The sequence below is a fragment of the Odocoileus virginianus genome, chromosome 15, assembly GCF_023699985.2.
Source record: "Odocoileus virginianus isolate 20LAN1187 ecotype Illinois chromosome 15, Ovbor_1.2, whole genome shotgun sequence".
NCBI classification, from domain to species: Eukaryota; Metazoa; Chordata; class Mammalia; order Artiodactyla; family Cervidae; genus Odocoileus; species Odocoileus virginianus.
This window is the reverse complement of record NC_069688.1, coordinates 18,644,930-18,667,456: the sequence shown is the minus strand read 5'-3', so window position 1 is coordinate 18,667,456 and position 22,527 is coordinate 18,644,930. Positions and strand designations below refer to the sequence as shown.

Genomic DNA, 22,527 nt, shown 5'->3' with positions numbered 1-22,527 from the left:
GTGGCTAGTAGATACATTTTGAGTTCTCTTTAAATGCTCCTGTGATAGATAAATGAACAGAAATTAAAAGAGCTCTGTAAAGGCTTTCTTAATATTGTTTATAAATGCTGCTGCTACAATTGCAGGTCCTTTTGGAATAAATCATGGGATTGAACTTCATTCAGATGTGGTGGAATATGCCAAGGAAAAGCTGGAGAGCTTCATCAAAAATAGTGATAGCTTTGATAAGTAAGTATTCGTATCTATGGTTTTGCTCTGAAAGCACTTGATAAGTAGATATGAGTGACATCTGTGTTCCTCACTACTGTTAGTTTATTGATCCTGGCTTGACTGAGCGCAGTAAAAATCAGCATGGTATAAAATGCAAGAGGAAAGTAAGTTAGAAAACTGTTCTAATTCTTATTCTCTGTAAACATATAGTAGATTACAAGTAAATAACTTTTATGTTTTAATTATATGCTGTTGTCACTTTATTAGTAGGGTATTGTTCCATTCATTAAACGTTACACAGGTACCTTTTCTCAAGATAGAAGGTAAAGATGTTCCTGGCCATAGAATCTTTGGCAACTGTGTTTATACCTTTGGGGATAGTAATTTAATAAGAGTGATACCTCATAGCATATGGAGGACTTTTTCTTAAAAACATAAAATTACTTAATAATATAGCTAAATGAAATTATCATAGAAATATATCACTATATCCTGTGAGGGCTGTGTTTTGAGAAATCTGTTTATATAACCATTGTTGTGAACTACTTTCCCTTAGGAAAGATACTGCACAGGCATTGGTCCTTGTAGGGAAGTCTGTTTGGTGTGTCATGTCCCTGACATTCAGCCCGCAGTGATAGTAATGTGGATAGTACTGTGAAACTGACAAATTTAGATGGCATTTCTCTCTCAGCTAGTCATATTTTCAAAGAGAGAAAGGCTAACAAAGGATGAGAATTGAGCTTAGAACTTAGTCCCTTGACATGACAAGAGCTTTGGTCCAGAGTTCCAACCCAGCTTATTGGGCCCTTCCTCACTCGGCTCTGATCTGGCCATGGCCATGGCCATAGAGGGGAGAGATCTACGAGTGTGCCCGGATCTGAGCTGGAGGTTGTTTTCTGAGTGCAGGCATCTCCTGGCATGTCTCCCCTAATCTCCTCCCTCTTCTGCCTCCCACATCCTGGCAGTGGCACTTGGTGGGCTGAGGAACAGAAGCCTGTGCTCAGTACAGAGGGAGGGCTGGAGTGTGCGGGAGGGGTGTCCAGACCTGAGACCAGCAAGCCGGGAGAGTGCACATGCTGGGGTTTGGGTTTGTTCTGTAATCAGTCCGATGAGTTTGAGCAGATCACTGGAATTTTCGGCACCAGTTTTCTGAACACTGTCCTTTTATCTTATTCTGTCTTAATAAATAGTTAACCTTTAATTCACATTTTTGAATCACTTTTCAAGTGCTTACCATGTTCTGTTTCCATTTCCAAGAATAACATACTGTTTGGCAGAAATAAAATAGATTTTAGTCCAAGTTATTTTGTAAGAAATTGAGATTCAATTGTGGTACCCTTTGTGTCTTCATCATTTCTATCTTATAATTAGTGATATGGTAAGTGCTTAAAATGTGGGCATGGATATTTTCATATTGTTGATTAGAACTGTGGAATTTTGTGGAATTTATTGAATTTCTATTCTAAGTATTTGTTTTGATGTTGAAACTTAATTACACATAAGACCATTTGAATACAATTAAACTTAGAAAACATGAAAGTAATATTAGTAAAAGCAAATGTTTAAGGTTTATCTTAATATATTAGATAATAATAGATTTCAGGTATTAACACATAAAGGCACAGATAATTCACTTTTGAGTCATTAATCAGGCAGAACAAGCTCAAGGAAGAACTTTGAATCATGGAAGCACCTCTACAGTATCTATGGAGACAAGTCTTGCTGACAAGGGCATGGTCCTGGCAAACAGTAAAATATGTCATTCTTTAAAGTCTTGCTTTTGTTTTAAATTAATTTATTTCAATTGGAGAATAATTGCTTTATAAGATCCTGATTTTTTTGCCGTACATCATCATGAATTGGCCACAGGTATACATGTGTTCCCCCCAGCCCTGAAACCCCCCTCTCACTTTCCTCCCCACCTGTCCCTCTTGGTTGTGCCAGAGCACTGGCTCTGTGTCGATGTAATTTAAATGTTGAATAATCTAGAACACAGTTAAGTTTGAGGGCTATTGTATTTAAGTGTCTCAAGTTAAAAAAATTTTTCTAAAATTGTTTTCATGTGATTGTGAGATATCAAATGTCCTTGGCTTGTATTTCTTGAGTGTTGTTAGACTGTGTTATATAGGTTTGTTATTCTTAAAATGGTGAATCATCTCAAATACGGTGATATGACTGATCTAAATGTTTCTTCATAACTTTTAATGGTCTTAGTTAAAATAATCAGACTTTATAATATGGTTGTTTCTGAAATGTTGCAACTTATTTTTAAAACAGATTCTTCTGTTAACAGACTATTCTTAAAAAAACGGTTCTGGAAATGTTACCTATTTTGGTTTTCAGGTAGCTTCTGAAATAGTAGTTGTGTACTTCAGATTATAAAGGTATCTTGCTTACCAAGGTAGCAGGTACTGGCAAATGCTTCGTTTTGCATAAAGTCTTGACTTGGTTGGAAGTTAAGTAGTCAAAGCTACTTAAGGTCATTTAATGGACTCCTTTTGGGGTCATTTATCATTTAATTTTGGTGATAGAAATGATACAGATGTAGCAGTTTTCTTCCTGTCTTTATGTTTTGATGATTTCTTTGCACTTTTTCTTGGTGTTTGTGGAGAATATTTCTATTTACTTTCAGTTTTTAAATTTGAAAAACTTGCCATGCAAAGTGATTTTTAAAATTCTATTCCTAAGTAATTTTACTATATTTAGTTGTATACAGGTCATCAAAATACTTGTTTTAATTAATAAAATATAAAGTAACTCAGGAAGCAAAATTGCTATTTATGTATCCCTTAATACTTAGGACCAGGCTACCTTGATTGTGTGTAACAGGAAGACAGTAGAAAGCTAAAACCTAATATTTACCCAGTCTTATTTATCCTCTTGGTTTGGATCTTACCAGTTCCTTTTTCAAAAGTATTATCATATCACTTATGATTTAAACTGTATCTTTGAAGTTTTCTTGTATGTATCTATTGGAGATCATAATAAACTCCCAAATATAGTAGGTGAGGATAGAGTCAGTAAACTACTCAACATTAGACTGTATCATGTGAGATACAGATGAAAAAAATGCAGGTGTATGTTTTTGTATATGCTTTATAAAGGAGCCTTGGCTCCTGAGTCTTGAAAGTACTACTTCTTCTTTCAGAAAAAAATATCCTTAATACAATGTTAATACTTGTAAACTTTGTTTCTGTATCTTAGTTCTGTATCAGCAAATGGGAAGATTTGGTGAGGCTACTCTGAGTTTACTGTGCTTGGAGGCAGGAGAGAAGGCAGGTTCTCCTGTGTGGTTTCTGCCTATGCTCTGCCTCCGGTATTCCCAGACTCACTGACCTTCCCTTATGAACTGACACTTGATTTCACAGGTTCTCTAAAACACTGGCAAGCATTTTCAGTGAAGGAGCAGATAGTAAATATTTCTGGCTTCGTCGGCTAAGTGGTCTTTGTGGCAGTGCACAGCCTTCCTCAAGACACTCCGAGCAGGGGTAGGTGGGCGGTTCTAGTCACTTCATTACCAGAGCAAGCAGGTTGTATATGGCCTGTTGTTCGCAGTGTGCTAACCTGTTCTGCTCTTCACACACGTTCTCCAGGACGTCTTTACTTTAGCCCATTCTGTTATAAACAAGTCTTCCAGCCCCAGGTTTAAAGGCCCTTGGGTATCTGGCTTTCATGGGGGAAGGCCAGATCATCTGAATCAGTTTTGTGCATGTACCATAAGCAAAACAATCTCTCCAGCTGTGTTTACTTGGAAGAGGAGGTCAGATAAAAGGAGCCTGGATTATGCCCTGTAAGTGCTTTGTGAGTTGATAATTGGCATAGCATTTATTCACAACTACATGTATGTGTTTGTGTAATATGTGTACATGTGCATGCAGCTGACCTGACTCCTTGGAGGGCATGCTTTGGGGTGAGCTGTTTCCTGTGAGACAGTAGGTCCTGTGTCCTCTCCCCTCCAAGGACACTGTACCTTGTTTTGGAAATGCTTTCCTGCCAGAAGCCACGTGAGTGCAGTGTTGTCTGCTTTATTGAAGATTTTCATTCCGTTTGCATGGAGGACCATTGTTTCCTGTAGTTTGTTGTATAAATGAGTCACAATGTGAGTACTGAAGACAGTAATGAAATGATGATGAAAATGATAGCAGCTAATGTGTGTTGTCTGCACCATTCTGAGCTGTACCCACAGTCCTAGAGGCAGTGTTGGTGTCCATGTTTCCCAGATGGGAGGACAGGATCAGACAGGCCGAAACTTCAGCTAGGCCTGTCTTGTTGTTTAGTTCTGATTTAGCTATAATGATGTAAAAACTGATTTATTCTAATGTTCTTCCCAGCAGTAAGATTGCCAATGAATTACAGCTTAGCCCCAGATAACAGAGGTTGAAGCGGCAACTTTATTTCCATCATTTATTTATTTATTTATTTATTTCATCATTTATTTTTTTCTAGGTTAGAATTTAGGAAGTGCTCTTAGCTTGGTTAAATGCATGATATCCTTTTTATCACAGAGCACACCTTCCCTGTTCATTGAGACTTGCCTCTAGGGTGGATGACGGGGTCAGAGATGAGCTGGAGAGGCCGTGCCTTCTTCAGGTGTAGTCAAGGTATAAATTCTAAGTTAAATTCAGGATTAGTGTAGTCATTTGCATTTTAGAAGATTTAATGGCTGTGTGGCTGGGTGTAGTGTCCTAATTTTATTTTTGATTATAGGCTCCTTTTTCACATAATTCATGTTGGATTGGAGAAAATGAAATGATACTGTGTTCTGTCACCTTTATTACTGGAGCAGTCCCACTTCATCTTGAAGAGAATTGTGGCATACTTGAAGAAGTTTTGTTATCTGTAGATATATAGTCAACATTATTTTGAGCTCTTTCTAAGACAGTTGAACATTTTGGTATATCAGTCATGTTCAGATGGTAGTTTTATGAGAGATATAGGTTCTAAACATAGTTTTTAATCATGACAGACATTCAATTGGTGGGACAGAGAAATGCTTAAAAATAGTCCTCTAAGCTCTCAGTTATGTATTTTAACATCAGTTAGAAATGGTATGGGGGGAGGTTTGATAGCTTCTGACACATTATTGGGCAAAGAAGAAATTATTCCAAGAATAAAACACTGACAAATAAAAGTTTGTAGCCCAAGTTATTTTATAAGAAATTACTGTTGAAATATGAGGGCTCGCTTTCATATCAGGTACCAGTCACACTTCTTTTAAAATGTTTAGAGATTGTTTTTGGTCCTATGGAGTTTCCTAAAGCTCTGTTCAGTGAAAAATCGGTGTATTTACTCTTAACACTTTGCTTTAAATAATATTTAAATTATTCTGAGGTGAGTTTGGTGCAGTTGGAAGGGAAACTTCTTATAAAGGTAAAGTCTTTGTTTTTTTAAATTTTGTAAAATTCAGTAGCTTAATTCTTGGTTACAAGAGTTTTTGAATGATTTAACTGTATTTGGCAAAGAAGAGATGATTATTTCCCTGAGTTTTCTTCCCAGTGGAAGGTTGTGAAGTTTGTCTTGTTTCAAAGAAGTTGTCATGGCTGTCACAGTTCAAAGTGAACATTTTGACAAAGTGTTTTAAGAAAAAGAAGTATATGTGATTCATTTGGCAGGTTGTTTTGGGTGAGGTATGAGAACACTGTAGGAGTCTTTCCTGTGTCCCTGAAATCCTTTATTGCGCTGGAACGATAGACTAAAATGTTGATGACAGCATCCTGTGGCACATGATAATCTAGGTGTGCAAATTTTCAGCCCCGATTTCAACAGTGTATTGAAGGGGAATGTTGTTTTTTCTACTCTCAGTCAGCTCCTAGACCTAGAATACCCGTCTAAGAGGGAAGCTGCAGGGCAAGGCTAGGTCACCCTGATCTCCTAGCAGCTTATCAGAGAATTATGTGGGCACGTTGGCAAGGTCCCTGCTGTGAATGGAGCGTCTGTGCATCTGGAGATGAAGATAACCCAGCGTGCACCTGTAAAGGAGACCCCTGCCGAGGTAAGTGATGGAGTCGGTGCCCTTTTGGCCAAGCGCTCATGTCGTAAACCAAGATATCTGTGCTCTCCGTTTTCCCACAAATATTGTTTGTATGTTTTGTTTTAGTAAGCGTATGTCAAATACTCTCCCCTTTCTACGTAAGTCTAAAAAGCCATTAGGTTTTCAGGTTTAAATCAATAAATGATTATAAGTCTAAAGTGATTGAATTTGTAGTTATTACAGTTCAGAAGTACTTTTTTTTTATACAGATAATTTACATGGCTAGGAAGTATAACGTGGTGGAATTCAGGAGTGTAAGACATCTATACCTGGGAAATTTTGTTTTGGAAAATTTCTTCAAAGAATAAAAATGATTGCTACTTTTTATGTTACTAACAGGCAAAAAATTTTAATGAGGTGCCCTAAATAAAGTATGAAAACTAGGAGAGAACACAGGATCAATACTTTTAGGATTAAAATTAGAACCATAGCAAATATCCTTTTGGTAGGCCTCTTGCCATTTTAAAAAAATTTTGTTTTATTTTCCTTTCTTGGGTTCCATTTATGTGTAGTTGATGTGAAAAGTGGAATTTAGATTTTCTCTTTCACTGTTTTCAAACCTAGATTTTATGTGCAAATCTACAAATAGTGAAAACCTCTGGTTAGTTCATTAATGCAGACTTCTGGATTATACAGAATTGTGTTTATGGTATAAAATATGTCCTTTGCCTACAGAGGTTTGTGGAGACTTAAAGAAGGTGCAGCTTTCAGAATCTAGTTAAAGCTAAAAGGAGGAAACTTTTATTTTCCTCCTTATGCTGGAAAAATTAATAGCAGTTGTAATTTACCCTGACCACCTGGTAGCTGTCATTCTTGCCTCACATCAGTCAGTTATTCTTTATACATATATGAGCACATCCGTAAACATTTGCCTGAAGAATTTTAATCATAGACTTTTGGAAAAATATTGTTAGCAGTAGAATTTGTATGAATTTATTTACATGAAATGCTGTTATAAAAACAAGCCATAATTTCAATATCAGAATATAAAGTGTCTAAGTAAGATCCTCATCTCTACCTAGTCAGAAATGCTAACACTAATCTCCAAGTCCTTATAGGAAGGATCATCTTTAACCCGTGTATGTACTAAAAAATAATGTTGTACGTATAGCCAGTTTGAGAGTGGTTTTGTTTCCTTTACTATAATGAAGGATTCGCTTAGTATTGGTAGAGAAGGTGAAGCCACAGCTGTGGATGTAATAAACAGTCCCCAGATGAAACATTGTCTCTGCTAGGCTGTTTCTTGTAACTATTAAGTCATTGTGTTTTAGTGTTTACATTTTAAAATGCCACACCTTTCTCCCTGATTATGTCCTTGAAACTTTACTATTTTGTATCTAGAAATAGTCTAGTCCTACTACTCCTTTTGGAATGTTGCCTCAGTTCAGTTAAACTTTCAAATTTGAGTGTGCTGGTAAAGGAAATGAATTTGGTATATTGAATGAAAGGGTCTTCACACTTTCAAAGACCCCATATACATGTTAGAAGTGTATGTTCCATTTGCATTAGTAGAAATCATTTGTAAATGTAAAGGTCTAACTTTTCTCTGTAATGATTCTTTGTAACACTTCCTAAATGGAAGAAGATAGTATACTTGGCTCAGATCTGCCTTGTAGGGGAAAGGCCTTTGTTTCCTACAATAAATAAGGGTGGCTTATTTAAGATCTTCAGAAAGGCGACTAAAAAGCACCTTTAAGTTGGGGCCAGTTGGTTTATTAAAGGCAAGGTTTTGTTTTGGCTTTTTTACTGTTTTGCTTTTTTTTGGCACTTTGGGGGAAAAAATCATGTGTTTTGTAACATGAAACTACAGCTATTTATAGTTTCCAATTTAGTAAAGCAAGAACCATCATGTTGATTTAGAGGGTGCCACAGGCACGTATTTTTTTCTGTAACTGTTTGTGGGCAAATTTCTAGTCCTGAGATTCTTGTGATTAGCATATTTGTCAAGTTTGAGTTCATGTTCAAAGTTGGTAGGTGGAAAAGATGACAAAACAATTACATTTCTTAGGTTTTTCACTTAATAAATGTTTCTTGAGGACTGTAAAATGTGATGGAGATATAATTAAAGTTGAGAAGAAGTGTTCTAAGAGATTATCAGGGAAAAGCAGGAGAATGTCCCAGAGGAGAGGTTGTGCTCAGGGAAGTATTTGAAGCTCCTATTCACAGTTGATAAAGTAGAAGGGCGGCTGCTTAGTGCTTTCAGTTTATGTGGTTGTTGAGATATACACACACACACGTATTTAAACGAGATCCTGGGATACTTTACATGCTAAATATTTGAGATATTGAGATCTCATGTGATTTTTATCCTTTTTGTGCATCTCATTTGCCACCAGCCACATTTCAGGGCTTCTGTATGCACAAGGCTGGTGGCTAGCGGGGCTGATTGTCCTGTCTCACCTTTCAGATCCCAGCTGCCCGTTTCCTGGGGAGCCTTCCTCAGGCTCTCCAGCCCTGTCAGTTCCCTTGCATCCTCAGCCATACTTATGGAGTGGTGTTTCTTTAGAGCATTTACCATCCTTGTAAGTTCATCTTTAATTGTTGAGACTGTTGTCTCTTTCACTGCATTAGGCATGAGTGCCTCCCACTGTATATCCAGTCTTTACACGCAACTGGGGCTCCACAAATAGTGTTTGGAGTGAATTGTGCTAATTGCTAGTGTCAGGCTACTTGACCAGAGGCACATTTGATTTTAGAATCAGGCACTCAGTTCTTTTTAGTCCATTTTGCTGGGATGAGAGTGTATAAAAAATATCACTAATTTGAAGAAGCAGTTTTAAGTCTAAATTGTTTACTTGTAATGGTGTTTTTGTAGATAATAATTCTGTAAGCTATCATATTTTTAACTAGTAGGAAGCTTTTAAACTATAAGCATATTTTAAGTTGATTTAACAGACTGAATGATAAATGAGGTTTAATAATTCAAAATAATTTTACTTAAATTCCTTGCTCATGTTCATCTAGAAAATTTTAAGAGTGGCTTAAATTGTAAAATTAAGTTATTTAAAATAAATTTTTATAATAATGAGGGTTTTTAGATTGGAAATACTAGGCTTTTTTCAAAGAATGCGTACTGTGACTTTGAGATGATTAAACCATGTGATCCACAATATCTAGTTATTTAAAGGCCAGGAGATTGTTTTGGCTGTATTTTAGACAGTCCTAGGTTGTCCAGTAGTCTTGAGTATAAGAGAGAAATTAAACGCTGCCCATTACATATATAAGTTTATACTTTCGTGAGTGTTATGTAGGTAGAAAGACTGAGATGTTCCTGAAGAGTTGGGTAAGAGTGCTTTGTGTAGTGTGGCTTGTATTTGAACTGTGTCTTGAAGGGATGCTGGGCGTTTTAGAAGAGAGGGAGGGGCCGTGCAGTCACAGAAATGACACAGATGCAGGGTCACCTTGTAGTATTTCCTCTAAATGACTGGAGGCCTGTAATTCCACCCATGGCTACAGCAGTGTCTCTGGGATGGGGCAGAGCCAGGAAGGGCCCCATGTGGCCTCTCAGAGGTGGGAACCTGTCCTGAGCAGCTGGGCACAGGGTGGTGGTGGGGGTGGTGGACACCCAGAAAGTGTGGACACTGGGCATAGTAGAAGGAGCTGGGGTTAGGACCACCCGCCCCTGTGGGTGTCGAGAGGAGAGGGCAGGGCCTGCACTGTTTCCCACCCCACTCCCCACCCCGGAACAGGAGGCTGAGGACTGGGCATCATTCTGGGAAACTCTTCTTTAAATATCAGTGACCACGGGTGTCTGTATATTTAGTGAATTTAATGGAAACACATTGTGTAAAAAGTCTGTGCTGTGCTTGGTTGCTCAGTCATGTCCAACTGTTTGCGACCCGATGGACTGCAGCCCGCCAGGCTCCTCTGTCCATGGGATTCTCCAGGCAGGGATATTGGAGTGGGTTGCCATGCCCTCCTCCAGGGGATCTTCCCAACCCAGGGATGGAAGCCAGGTCTCCTGCATTGCAGGCGGATTCTTTACCATCTGAGCTACCAGGGAATCCCTGGTAATAAGTCTGTTAATTACCAAAGGGCAGGATACATTTTACAAAATAAAAATTATTTCAGAGACATTTTTCACTGCATGCTGAGCCTTTTAAAGCAAATTATTTCATTCTCAGATGATAACATGACTTTGCTGTGTGGTCATATTAATTTCAGTCAACTTAAAATTGAGAGGGTATTTTCATGAATTAATTTCTTAAAATTACCATACATGTTTTAATAGTGCTTTGGGGTTTTAACTATGTATGTTAGAGACTGTTTCAGGTTGTCAGTCACAAGAGTGCTGTGATGGCTTTTCACTATACTCACCTCTGAGCCTTAAGTAAAGGTTTCAGTGTGGGGGAAAAATAGGTTGATGTTTTGGAAAAATGTATACTGTGTCATTGATAATAAAACAATATATTTGATCACTGTTAGATTTCATAAATATACATAATTCAAATTTTATGATATTTTATCCTTATAATTAATTTTGGTAACTTCACTTTCAAAGAGTTGGATTATGTTAATTTTTTAGGTCTCATCTTTTGTTTAAATGAATTAAAATACTTTTTATTTCTCCATACAGGTTTGAGTTCTGTGAGCCTGCATTTGTGGTTGGTAATTGCCTGCAAATAGCATCAGACAGTCATCAGTATGATCGAATCTACTGTGGAGCTGGGGTCCAGAAGGACCATGAGAACTACATGAAGATTCTGCTGAAAGTCGGGGGCATTCTGGTCATGCCCATAGAGGACCAGGTAGCGGCCACTGTCCTGCTTGATGGTGCGGGAGACACACTCAGTGTAGGATGGGGGCTGTTACGTCAGTGAAAGGTGCACTGTGACTGTTAAGGAAGAAGTGCTCTCCACACAGGTATCTGTATAGAAAAGCACTGAAATGGACGCATAGCTCTTAACCAGAGCAGGTGTGGAAAAGGCCCCTTACCTAGGGAAAGAAGAGCCAAGCTGAGCTTTACCGTGTGTGGTGTTGGCCGCGTTGCCCTCCACACACACCCCCCTAACCCACCAGTGTCCTTGCTGTTGAATGTGGTGGCCTCTTCTAGCTGAAGGGGTGTGGTTGGAACTACTTAACTCCATTTCAGAAGCCAGTAAATTTTTAGATCTTCTTTTAGTACCACAATGACTCATTTGAAACTATTTTTCACTTTGCCTGCCTTTGATTTGGAATTATTAGGTATAATAAACGTGTGAAATAATCTATTCAGAAAATGGGTGGATCTTTTACTTTGAAAATTTATGAATATACATTTCAAAAAATATCTTTTATGTTCATACTAACCTAAGTCTGAGATGTTTACACCACTCTGTGGTCTGTAAGTGGGAGCTGGACTGTCCCAGATGACTGGCACCTAGAGTGGTGGTTTTGGCGTCTCTGAGAGTCCTCCACTTTCACAGCATGTGAACTGCAGGTTGGAGGACTTCATCACACTGTGTGTGTCAGTTATTAAAAAGAGAATATAAAGCATTCATTAACATACGTTCTTGGAAAAACATTAACTTGAATGCTTCCAGAGTTGAGACTCCCAGATTAATCATCTTTTTTCTGTTTTCCTTTAAAGATATATTTTTAAAGATCTAAAATATGGTTTCCCATTGGTATTTTATTGAATATCTCTTATATACATTATGCTAATGTAAAATATAATAATGGGTTGACTTTTATAATATAAATTAATGATACTGATTTGTCCTGATCAAGCCATGTACTGCTGATGGGTGTTTGCTGAGTGGGAAAGCTCTAATCCCTTTGTGACTAATTACATTTATTCATGAAGTATGAAGTTGGGATTAGAATCTGTATTTTATTACCACCGTGGAAGATTGTGAAGGTGACTCATTGGTTCAGTAATCAAAATGTGTTTTTACTAATATAACACTTTAACTACACGACAGGGAGCCAGTGGCAGGCATGTTAGAATAACACCCCTTGATGACATCAGACCCCCATATTAATATAACCTGCAGAGCCATTTGTGTGCATGGAATATGTTGTGAAACCAGTACTTGGGATTCTTCCTGTATTAGTTTATGGTAAATATTTAAATGAAGGTAATTGGGTGCATTCAAATACAGGTGATTATAGAGCAATCTCTGCTATTTTCTGTTAAAACAAACTTGTGAGTGTAAGGTGGTCACACTTCCCTGATTGAGCCATTCTGTTTTTTTTTTTTTTGCCCTCTAAATAGTTAACACAAATTATGCGAACTGGACAGAACACTTGGGAAAGTAAAAACATTCTTGCTGTGTCATTTGCTCCACTTGTGCAGCCAAGTAAGAATGACAACGGCAAGCCAGACTCTGTGGGCCTCCGTAAGTAACCTTGTGGGAGATAAACAGAGCTGACGTGTATGTGTGTTAGAGAAAACCTTCCTTGTAGTTGTGGCCTCAGAGCTTCAGTTCACAGTACAACTCTATAGCAGTCAGGACTAGTATTGTCTGGTCCACTGGATCTTCTTATGACTAGGAACCAGGAAGATGAAAGTACAGAAAACACTATTTTTGAATAATTAGGGCTGAGAATTGTCTGAAAGTTTCTGTATTATCAGAAGAACATTTAAATGAAGCTTGTGTGGAAGCTCTTTTAGGACTTGGGAGTGTTAGAAGTGGCTGAAGCAGGTCTGAGTCCTTTTCCACTATGGGACTGTTGGGTTCTTCTGCAACAGCAGGCAGTGTTGGCAGGAGAGGCAGACAGTGCAGGTGTCGGAAGAGCACCCGGAGTGCAGGGGAGTCTGGAGCGAGCCATCCAGAAGACGGAGGTGTTTCTTGGCATCTTTGTAACTTCTGAAGCTCTTTCCTGGGTGATTGTCCAGCCCACCTACTGCAGCGACCCCTCTATGTTTGCCTCCCCTGTCTGCCCCCCTGGTCTTAGCAGGTCATGGTGGGGTGATGTCACCCCCATTCTGTCACCAGCCCTGCCCCTGCCCTTCAGTCCCCTGACTACTCAGTTCTCCTGTGCTCCACCTGCTGTGAGTTACCGGTCCTTCCCAAGAGGGTTTATGCACATGCCTTGGGCTGTCTGTGCCCACGACCCCTTTGCCACCCCGTCTGCTGGCCTTGGTGCTGGAGTGATCTGCATGAAGTCAGTGCTCTTCGCCGAGTCTGTGCTTGGTGAAAGTCAAAGTTTTTATGTGTCTCTGTCTTCTGATGCTCACTGAAAAGTGAACAGTATGTAGTGTTTCACTTTTTATGTTTTCTGTGTGTTTTTAGCCCCCTGTGCTGTCAGGAACCTGCAGGACTTGGCTCGCATTTACATCCGACGCACACTTAGGAATTTCATAAATGATGAGATGCAGGCCAAGGGGATTCCTCAGAGGGCTCCACCCAAAAGAAAGAGGAAGCGGGTCAAGCAGAGGATTAACACTTACGTCTTTGTGGGCAACCAACTCATCCCCCAGCCTCTCGATAGTGAGGAGGACGAGAAGATGGAGGAAGACAAAGAGGAGGAGGAGAAGGAGCCAGGCGAAGCCTTGAAGCCGGAGGAGCCACCCCAAAACCTGCTTCGGGAGAAGATCATGAAGCTGCCCCTGCCAGAGTCTCTAAAAGCCTACTTGACATACTTCAGGGAGAAGTAGCTTAGAGCAAGAAGAAAGGATGCCTACTGATAATTCCTTGCGTCTTGAAAATGTAGCATTTGTTAGGAGTTGAAAGAAAGAATTCTCTTTTATCAGAGTGAATTTATAGTGGAAAAAAGTATAACTTGTTTCTGTCTTAGTAATAAAAATGATGTATTCAGTGATTAAAAAGAATCCCTTTTATAAAATATATTTTTCTTTAAATCTTGGAAAAATTGCTGTTTTAACTCAGAGCAGCTTCAGGAGTGGAACTCAGCCGTAGTCAGGACTGGGTCTGCAGATCCCCCTTTGGTTCCTGACAGAACTAGTTAGTAGTGGTGAGGGCTTGACTTGACTTCCCTCAGGGAGACACAATCATGAAGCGCATGTGATCAGATTTGAACTGCAGTCGTGTGCAGCTCCTGCATGGGAACTCTGTCTAGCAAGGAAGGCAGACGCTTTGCAGACCCCCGACTTGCGTTGCAGTCCCCACTGCCAAGTTGCTGTAGACCTACTCTGGGCAATGTATGAGTGCAATAACAATGCAGATATTGAATAATTTAGCTTTAAAAACCCACGTTTCATGGAATTCAACAGCACTGCTACTCTTGCTTTTGAATCTGTTGCCAAAAGACATGGGGAAAACATTTGCTTCTCTCATCAAGATTTTAAGAGCACATCAAATGAATGTCAGAGTAAAACATACATGCTTAATGCAGCTCTTAGTTTGTATGGACCCTTGACATTTTCAGTATTTAAACATGATGAGGCTGTGTTATTCCGAAGTTTTAGAAGGTAGTGGTATATTTAGGACTGTTTTCCCTGTCGTCCACTGTATAGAGTATTTGGTTCAGGAGAGGCATAGTTCTGTGTGACTGTCGATGGCTCGTGGGTGAGTCAGGCTGGAGCGGGCTGGCCACAGGTGCACTTTAGCAGAGGGAGCTTCTGGTTGGTTGCAGGTTTGCCCTGGGAAGGTAGGGCAGAACAGCCTGCCCTGGTCTGAAACTCACCTCTGTGGTGTCGGGAGCGTTCACAGAAATGACGTGTAGATGCCTTTTGCTTTGAAAATCCAGAATCATAGTTCAATCTTGGGACCTGCATTGGGCTCATTTAACTTCTTCCCGTGTTTTTATTTTGTGGTTGTTTCTTGTGGTGAAATAACAGTGATTTTTGTTTTTCGCTTAATATCACATACTTTATTCATTATTTGAATGTCAGTGGTAAAACAGGTAGTAAATGCCATTCTTAGCTTACTAGGGCCTGAAGAGTCATTCCTTGCTTATGAAAGTAAACAGTGTAGCCTATTTACTATTTAGTGTTCTGATGGATTATATGTATTTATAGAAGGAAGAATTTTGAGAGTGTCACTGCCACCAGCATCACTGTTAGAACTGTTGATCAGACATCCTTGAGGAAATGCAGTCACAGTGCAGTTGAAGGACTATGATGTTCTGCAGAGGTTCACACATGGACGGTTCCAAAAACACCTCAGTTCTGAAAACTCTACATATGTAAAAACAAGTGTTGGAAATATTCTGAGCATGAATTATCCCAGGATCCCTTTAGTAACGTCAAAGATGATTTCACGGAAGCTGTTGGTTTTATACCAGCGACTGAGCTGGGGGTTGGGGGTATAGTGTCTCCACAGGGTTTCTTAGATGACTACTAAGCTGTAGTTACTGTTATGTGCCCATCTCATTTCTATCAAGGAAAAACAATTGTTTCATACAGTTATCATGTTAGAAATGGTCATTTTATTTTGAAACAAATGTGTTTTAGGAGATTACTTGTAACCCCACCCTAGCTTTGTTGTTTTTGAAGCAAGTGTCCACATATGTAAAGATAACCTTTTCTTAAATGATTTTACTATTCATGAGGGAAGTTTTTGTTAAGGATATGTTTGAAGGTTGACTTTTTCGTATCAGCTTTCATTCTGTTGGCCTTGGCAAAATGTACAATAGATTTTCATAATCATTGCCTATTTTTGGTCATTGAAATGTATCTTTTGTGTTTTTAAATGCATTTGTTTTACAGTTGTGACTTTACTATTGAAGAAGTAGAAATAAAAAATGAAATTTTAAGTGAAAGCCCTTTATCTATTAATAGGAATATATAAGAATGATTGAGGATATTTTGGGTGTTTATTTTTTAATGAATCATGTTATATTTGAGTGTGAATAATTATGCTTTATAGGTGGAGAGGTTGCAATTAAAGATGAAGTAATTGGAAGGTGATGAGCAGTACATTCATGGGGTTTTACAGCAGGATAAGCTTTATTTATTTTGCAGAGAGGAAGTAGGCCTGAAGGGGGGAGCAACACTTCCCTAAGTGAGACTTGCCTAAGCTGGTTGGAGATGGCGTGAAATACTGTCCAGCATCTGATAAAGTCCAAAAACTGCCAGCCACACTGTAACTACCAGGAAGGTCATTTAAATCTGTGCTGCTTGTTGGTTGATATATCTTGGTTCTAGTATTAATAAAGATGTCATTAAAATAGCATTCATAGATAAAATACAGAAAATGTAAGCATCAGTTTCTAGCTGTTTGAGAGGATAAAAGTGAAGCAAAAGCTGTTAAATTACAGGAAAACTTGGAAAATTATTTTAAATAAACACTTGCATATAATTAAGCATCACTGTCAGTGGCCTGCGTTTTCTTTTTCCCTTTTCAAGTTTAGAGAAGCTCAGTACCTGTGGATCTATGCTGAATTACAGCACAGAGGTGTCTGTGTCTGGACATCTCATTGCCTTTTGACTGCTGCCATGTCTGAAGGCTGTGGGGTTCTTAGAAGTTAATTTTTATAAACTATTTGAGTAGATATGAGGGATATTTATAAGGTGCATGTGAAGTCGAAGGACTGATTGAATGTACATGTAAGGGCAGGCATCTGGCTTTCTGCTATGGTTTTACACACACTTGTATCTCTAAGCGATGTGAGTGCACCTTATGCATTCCTGTGCACTCACTTTTCACTGCACATTTTCTGAGCCTGGTCCCTGTTGTCTGTAGCGATGCTAGGTCATAGCTTGGTTACCTGTTCATCCTACTGCTGATGGACAGGTGGTCCCCCAGACCACTCAACATGCCTGTGCTTGTATGTGCCAGAGTCCTCAAGCACCCAGCCAGGATCAGGAACCACTGCCCAGAGGCCGTGACGATGTCCACCTTTCTCGGATGGTGCAGAATCGTGCAAACTTGTGTCTCTTCCAGCAGTGTTTAAATCTTCTAGCTATTCCGTATCCTCACCTACATCTGACACTGAAGTGCTGTTGGGCTTTGTCACTTATTAGAGAGGTTTTGCATCTTTTCAAGTGCTTCTTGGTTTCAGGTTTCCTTTTGGTAAAATTCCCATTAAAATTTGGTAGAATCTGAATTCACCAAAATCCTTTTGGTAAAATTCCCATAAAAAAATGAAATTAAAAGATGCTTGCTCCTTGGAAGAAAAGCCATGACAAAGCTTATGACAAAAGCTAGACAGTGTATTTAGAGACATTACTTTGCCAACAAATGTCCATCTAGTCAAAGCTATGGTTTTTCCAGGAGTCATGTATAGATGTGAGAGTTGGACCATAAAGAAACCTGAGCACCAAAGAATTGATGCTTTTGAGCTGTGGTATTGGAGAAGACTCTGGAGAGTCCCTTGGACTGCAAGGAGATCCAACCAGTCCATCCTAAAGGAAATCAGTCCTGAATATTCATTGGAAGGACTGATGCTGAAGCTGAAGTTCCCATACTTGGGCCACCTGATGTGAAGAACTAACTGATTAGAAAAGATGGAAGGCAGGAGGAAAAGGGGATGACAGAGGGTGAGATGGTTGGATGGCATCACTGACTTGATGGACATGAGTTTGAGTAAGCTCCGGGAGTTGGTGATAGATAGGGAAGCCTGGTGTGCTGCAGTCCATGGGGTCACAAAGAGTTGGACATGACCGAGTGACAGAACTTAACTGAAAATTCCTGTTCAGGTCTTTTGTAAATTTTTTTTACTGATAGTTTCTTTTTAAAGATTTTTTATTTTCAACCTTCGCTGTATCCTTATGTCTTTACATGTGTTTCTCACTGACTTCACAGGCTCTGCCCTCAATCTTTTCCAGCATCAGGATCTTTTCCAATGAGTTGGCTTTTTGCATCAGGTGGCCAAAGTATCAGGACTGGAGCTTCAGCATCAGTCCCTCCAGTAAATATTCAGCGTTGATTCTGTGTCTAATTCCAGTATCTGAACTCTACAGTGGGCTTTTTCTCATGAAAGCAAAACTACTGTCAGCTAGCTTTCATGAGCCCTGTTTCGCTTGTACTTCGTGAGCGCTGCTGGTTCACTGACCTCTTTTAAGTCCTGGATTTAAGGTTTTCATGCATCCATGGCAAAGCGAATCTGGGGCATGTTGCATCTTTAGGGAGACTTAACTCCCTCCTTTCGAATAGCAAACTTTGAAATAGGCAGTGTTCTTTGCCTTCTCTGGGAGCTGGGGGTGGGTAGGTGGATTATTTTTAGTTCGCCATTACTGAACTTGATAGGGATGGAGATTCTAGCCAAGACTCCCCATTTAATTTAGGAAAGGGCTTTTCTCCTCTTCCCGTGGCCCTACTGCCCTAAATCTGTAGTTAATATGACTTGCTTAGTTGCTCAGTTGTGTCCAACTCTTGTGACCCTATGGACTGTAGCCCACCAGGCTGCTCTGTCCATGCAATTCTCCAGGCAAGAATACCAGAGTAGGTTGCCATTTCCTCCTCCAGGGGATCTTCCTGACCCAGGGATCAAACCCGAATTTTCACTTAGTTAAGTAAATTCTCCAGCTAAACAAGACACCTCCACCTTGCTGACTGCATTTTCCACGACGCAGCTGTGTCATTCATTCATAAGCTCCCTGGGTCCTGCAGTTGTTAGCCTTACATTCATGGAATGCAACAGTAGGTTTTTTTTTTTTCCTGTTTTCTCATTAAACATCAGCTTAAGCTTTTAAACTAGAAAGTTTTTAGTCTTTCCTTCCAGAAAAAAATGCCCTACGAATACAATGTAATATTTATGATATTTTGAGCTGAAAATGGTAACATTAACCTGCTCCTCTTGTCCAAGTTATCTAATAAATTGCAAACATCATCAAGAGTGTTGGAATGGTAGCAATCGGCCTGAAAGGAAGAAGCCGGCTTTGTGGCTTATTGATAACAGACAATAAAAGACACATGAACAATGTCAAGCATAGTTCAAGGTTATTTTAAAATAAATCGTTCTTGTTCATGGAGATGAGTTTCTTCTTTTTTTATATTAAAAAAAAAAAAAAAAAAAAAAACACCCAGCTATTTAAAAGTTCGAACATTCTGCCAAAAGAGGGCAGTATTCACCTACAGTAGAATAGAAAGTGACTAAACAATAATGGCAACCCACTCCAGTGTTCCTGCCTGGAGAATCCCAGGGACGGTAGAGCCTGGTGGGCTGCCGTCCATGGGGTCGCGCAGATCCGGACATGAATGAAGCGACTTAGCAGCAGCAAACAATTACCGAGAGAAGACGAATGAATTTGTTTTCCCTCATACTCATAAGGTAGACAAAATTTGACAAAACGTTCTCCACTCAACCATCTTTGTCTCCCACGCTGGTCATCTGGAATTGTCGCCTAAATTGCCCAAGTTTTACTTTGTTTTTCTGTTTTATATTTTTTTTAAGTTCTACTTTGGATGAGAGTTGTTTGAAGATTTCAGTCTCTAAAGATAGAACCAAGAACTTATACATACCTGCTTACCGAGCGACTGGAAAGTGCACGCTGAACCGAGAGACGCGTTCACTGCAGAAGCTGCTCCTTCCACGGGTGCCCGTGCGCGAAGCGGGCAAGCGCCCGGTCTGCAGGCGCGGGGCCCCCGCGGCGCTCCGCGCACACGCGCGCCTGCGGGCGAGTTTGCGCCGGGGGCGCGGGGGAGGGGCGGGAGCGCAGGGCGCACACCGGTCCTGTTAACATATTCAGCAGTCAAGGAGAAATCAGAAATCACTGGCCCAGTGTCTGAGGAGCGCAATACACAGCAAGAAAGGAAATCAATCATCTTTTGAGAGCAGACAGGAGTACGGGGTTTGTGCACCTTATAGCTAGATAAGCCAATTATCACCACACCTGCCCCTTAGGGTTTGAAATGTTATCGGATAAAAAGAAGAAAAGCCGTCCTGCGTGGACGAAATAACTAGTCACCGTGAGCTCCCAATCCCGCCCGGCGGCTGAGACGCTGGGTTCCGGAAACGGTGCCGCGACCGCGGGGGAGGACGCGCGCCTTCCCGGCGGCTTTGGCGCGGATGGGTCCTCGCCCCGCGCCCCAGACGAGCCCGCCGGGCCCTCCCCCGCACCCACCGGATCCCGGCCCAGATGGTGGTCGAGCCGGCGTCTACCTTTCCTGCGACCCCAGGCCTCCGCGCTTAGACTGGAAGGAAAGCGCGAGCAGTGAAGCGCTGAAATGAACTGGTTCGCTCCTGGGTCCGTCTCCTTTCAAACATCTTCCAGAAATTTCCACGGAGAATTGTCATCTTCATTCTTTTGGTAACTTTCCTGCACAGATTCCCAATTTAGTCCCTTTATCATACCCACTCCCACTCCACCCCACTCCCATCTTTCCTACTCTGAACTTAAAGGGGTCTGTTGCATTTGGAAAATTACTCACGTAACCTTGCGCGGGACTCGCGTCCACGCCGCCTACCGCTCCGGCTGGGCCGCGCCCCGCACCCTCCGGTGGGCGATGCTCCGAGTTCCCCCAAACTACTCTCACCCCCGCATCCCCCACCACCAGGCCAGGAGTGCAGGGGTGAGGGCCTCTGGGCACCCAGTTCAACACCCAGGGGCTCTCGTGGCCTGGGAGAGCACACCACATCCTACTTCCGCGTGGGATGTGGAGAATCATGAAATGAGGGTTTTTAGCTCGGTGATGAAAGTTGACACTGGGGGTTGGCTGTTACACATAGAACATATATATTCGGCCCATATGTCTTCATCGTAATTTTTATTAAGTGTTTTGTTAATTTTGTATGCTCCTAAATATGGAATTGTCTTAATAGAAAAACTCAAGACAGATTCTTAAGCCCAGGGCCGCTTCCCGCAAGGTGGATGCTCTTCCTGGCTTGTCAAGTCTCAGGACCGTAAATAGCATATCTCTGCGTGTTTTTTAGAAAGTAAAAGAGCATACTTTTGGAAAAGAATACTTGCAGAAACTGAATCATAAATAAAATATAACTTCTGGCAGGAATTGGGACGCCAAGAAGAAGACGTAAGGGCTATTTTAAGAACCGTCCTGGTCTGTCGTTTGCAAGTGAAGGCATGAGGGCTGCACACAGGAGGAGCTGAATTCAGCGACCTGGGTGTGAAGCGGGCTCTGCCTGGCCTGCCCTGGGATCCAGGGCCAGATGCTCAGTCCCAGAGAGTCTGTTCCTTCCTCCGCAGCAGCAGCAGCAACATCCGACTTGGAGAGTTGTGGGTCTGGAACAAACAAGGATGAGGAAGTGCCTCGAGGGTGCCTGGTCCCCGGGAGCCACGCTGTGGGTAAATCCTGTGGTGCTTACAGATGTGTGTAGAGGAAGACACGAGGGTGATGTGTCTGAGCCTCTCCGGGAGGAGGGGGTCACGGCGAGGTGCAGAGCCTGCCACGATGGTGGACACCCGCCCCTCTCCCACCCCAGCCCGAGGTGGTCACCTGAGTGAAGTCATCCCGGGGCCTCGCCTCCGATGGTGTGGCTCACGGCTACTGCAGAGAAGCGATTCAGGTCCCGGGTCTATGAGTGTTGCTCAGATCTGGACTCTTGTTTCCGGCCCCGCATCTCTGTTCCTTCCTCGCTTCCTGTCACACCCCGGAGGACACTCTCACTACCCCCCACCCCCGACTCCCGTTCACTTTATGCAGCCTATCTGCTTGGCACTGACTAAATTGCGGGTAAAAGGGGCACTTAATTAGCAATCTGAGAACTGAAGGTCCGGGAGGTACCTTGACCCCCTGTTCTGCTGAGGGTGGGTGAGCTCTCAGCTGGCCCCAGGTGCTGTGGGAGCCCTGTGACTCTGGCTGCCGACGTTTGCTGCGGATCATTGCTTCTGTAGCTCTTGCGGGGTGTCAGAGTCCTGGTGCTCACACCATCCTCTGTGCTTGATGACGATGAGGTTCCTACCACAGGGATGTGGAGGGGGTGGTTACAGGGGTACTCTGTCCCCCTCATGGGTAAAAGGGGGGAATCGCGTCTTCCTGCCGCCGGAGGGAGCGGTGATGACAGAGGTTCTAGGCTGTTGTGTCCTGTGTACACATGGGCAGGTGGCTGTGAGACTGCTCGGAGGAAAAGGGAAGTTCACACATCTTATTTACCTCACTTTGCCTTGAATGTGAAAATGTTAATGTAGCCACTGACAGAGGCGAGGACAGCCTGCTGTGGTGGGCTGACTGTGCCTGCCTCTGTCTGAAGGCGACTGTGATGGGGGATGCAGACTGGGGTCTACTCTGAACAACAGGGGGGCTTACAGCCCAGGAGGGGATTCGGGGTGGCAGGTGCGAGATGACTGGCAGGTATGAGATGACTAAGAGGAGACATGGTGGTGGCGGGGGGTCTCTTGCTGGAGGTAGAATGGGAGGATCACACTTCGGGGTGGAGGGGGTCACTCCACACCCACCTGGCAGATAGAAGAGGGGCTGCCCCCCCCCTCCTTTCAACAATCATGGGTGGAGCAGTGTATTAAGTTGCTGTTGGTATTTTTCTTGATGGATTAATTTCAT

At 41.6% G+C, this 22,527-nt stretch overlaps 1 protein-coding gene across 3 annotated transcripts in view; it reads left to right on the top strand.

The window, feature by feature from the left end:
- PCMTD1 (protein-L-isoaspartate (D-aspartate) O-methyltransferase domain containing 1) overlaps positions 1–16,438 on the top strand; it is a 47,675-nt gene extending 31,237 nt beyond the window's left edge. For 2 of the 3 annotated variants that reach the window (XM_070477092.1, XM_020871923.2), the window contains 4 exons: positions 126–228; positions 10,818–10,989; positions 12,438–12,561; positions 13,459–16,438. In XM_070477092.1, coding sequence (XP_070333193.1) covers positions 10,936–10,989; positions 12,438–12,561; positions 13,459–13,823 — 543 coding nt within the window. In that variant the 5' untranslated portion in view covers positions 126–228; positions 10,818–10,935 and the 3' untranslated portion in view covers positions 13,824–16,438. Of the gene's footprint in view, positions 1–125; positions 229–6,012; positions 6,203–10,817; positions 10,990–12,437; positions 12,562–13,458 lie in introns of those variants that run through there. The other variant, XM_070477094.1, reaches the window with a different exon arrangement.
- The last annotated feature ends 6,089 nt before the right edge of the window (positions 16,439–22,527 follow it).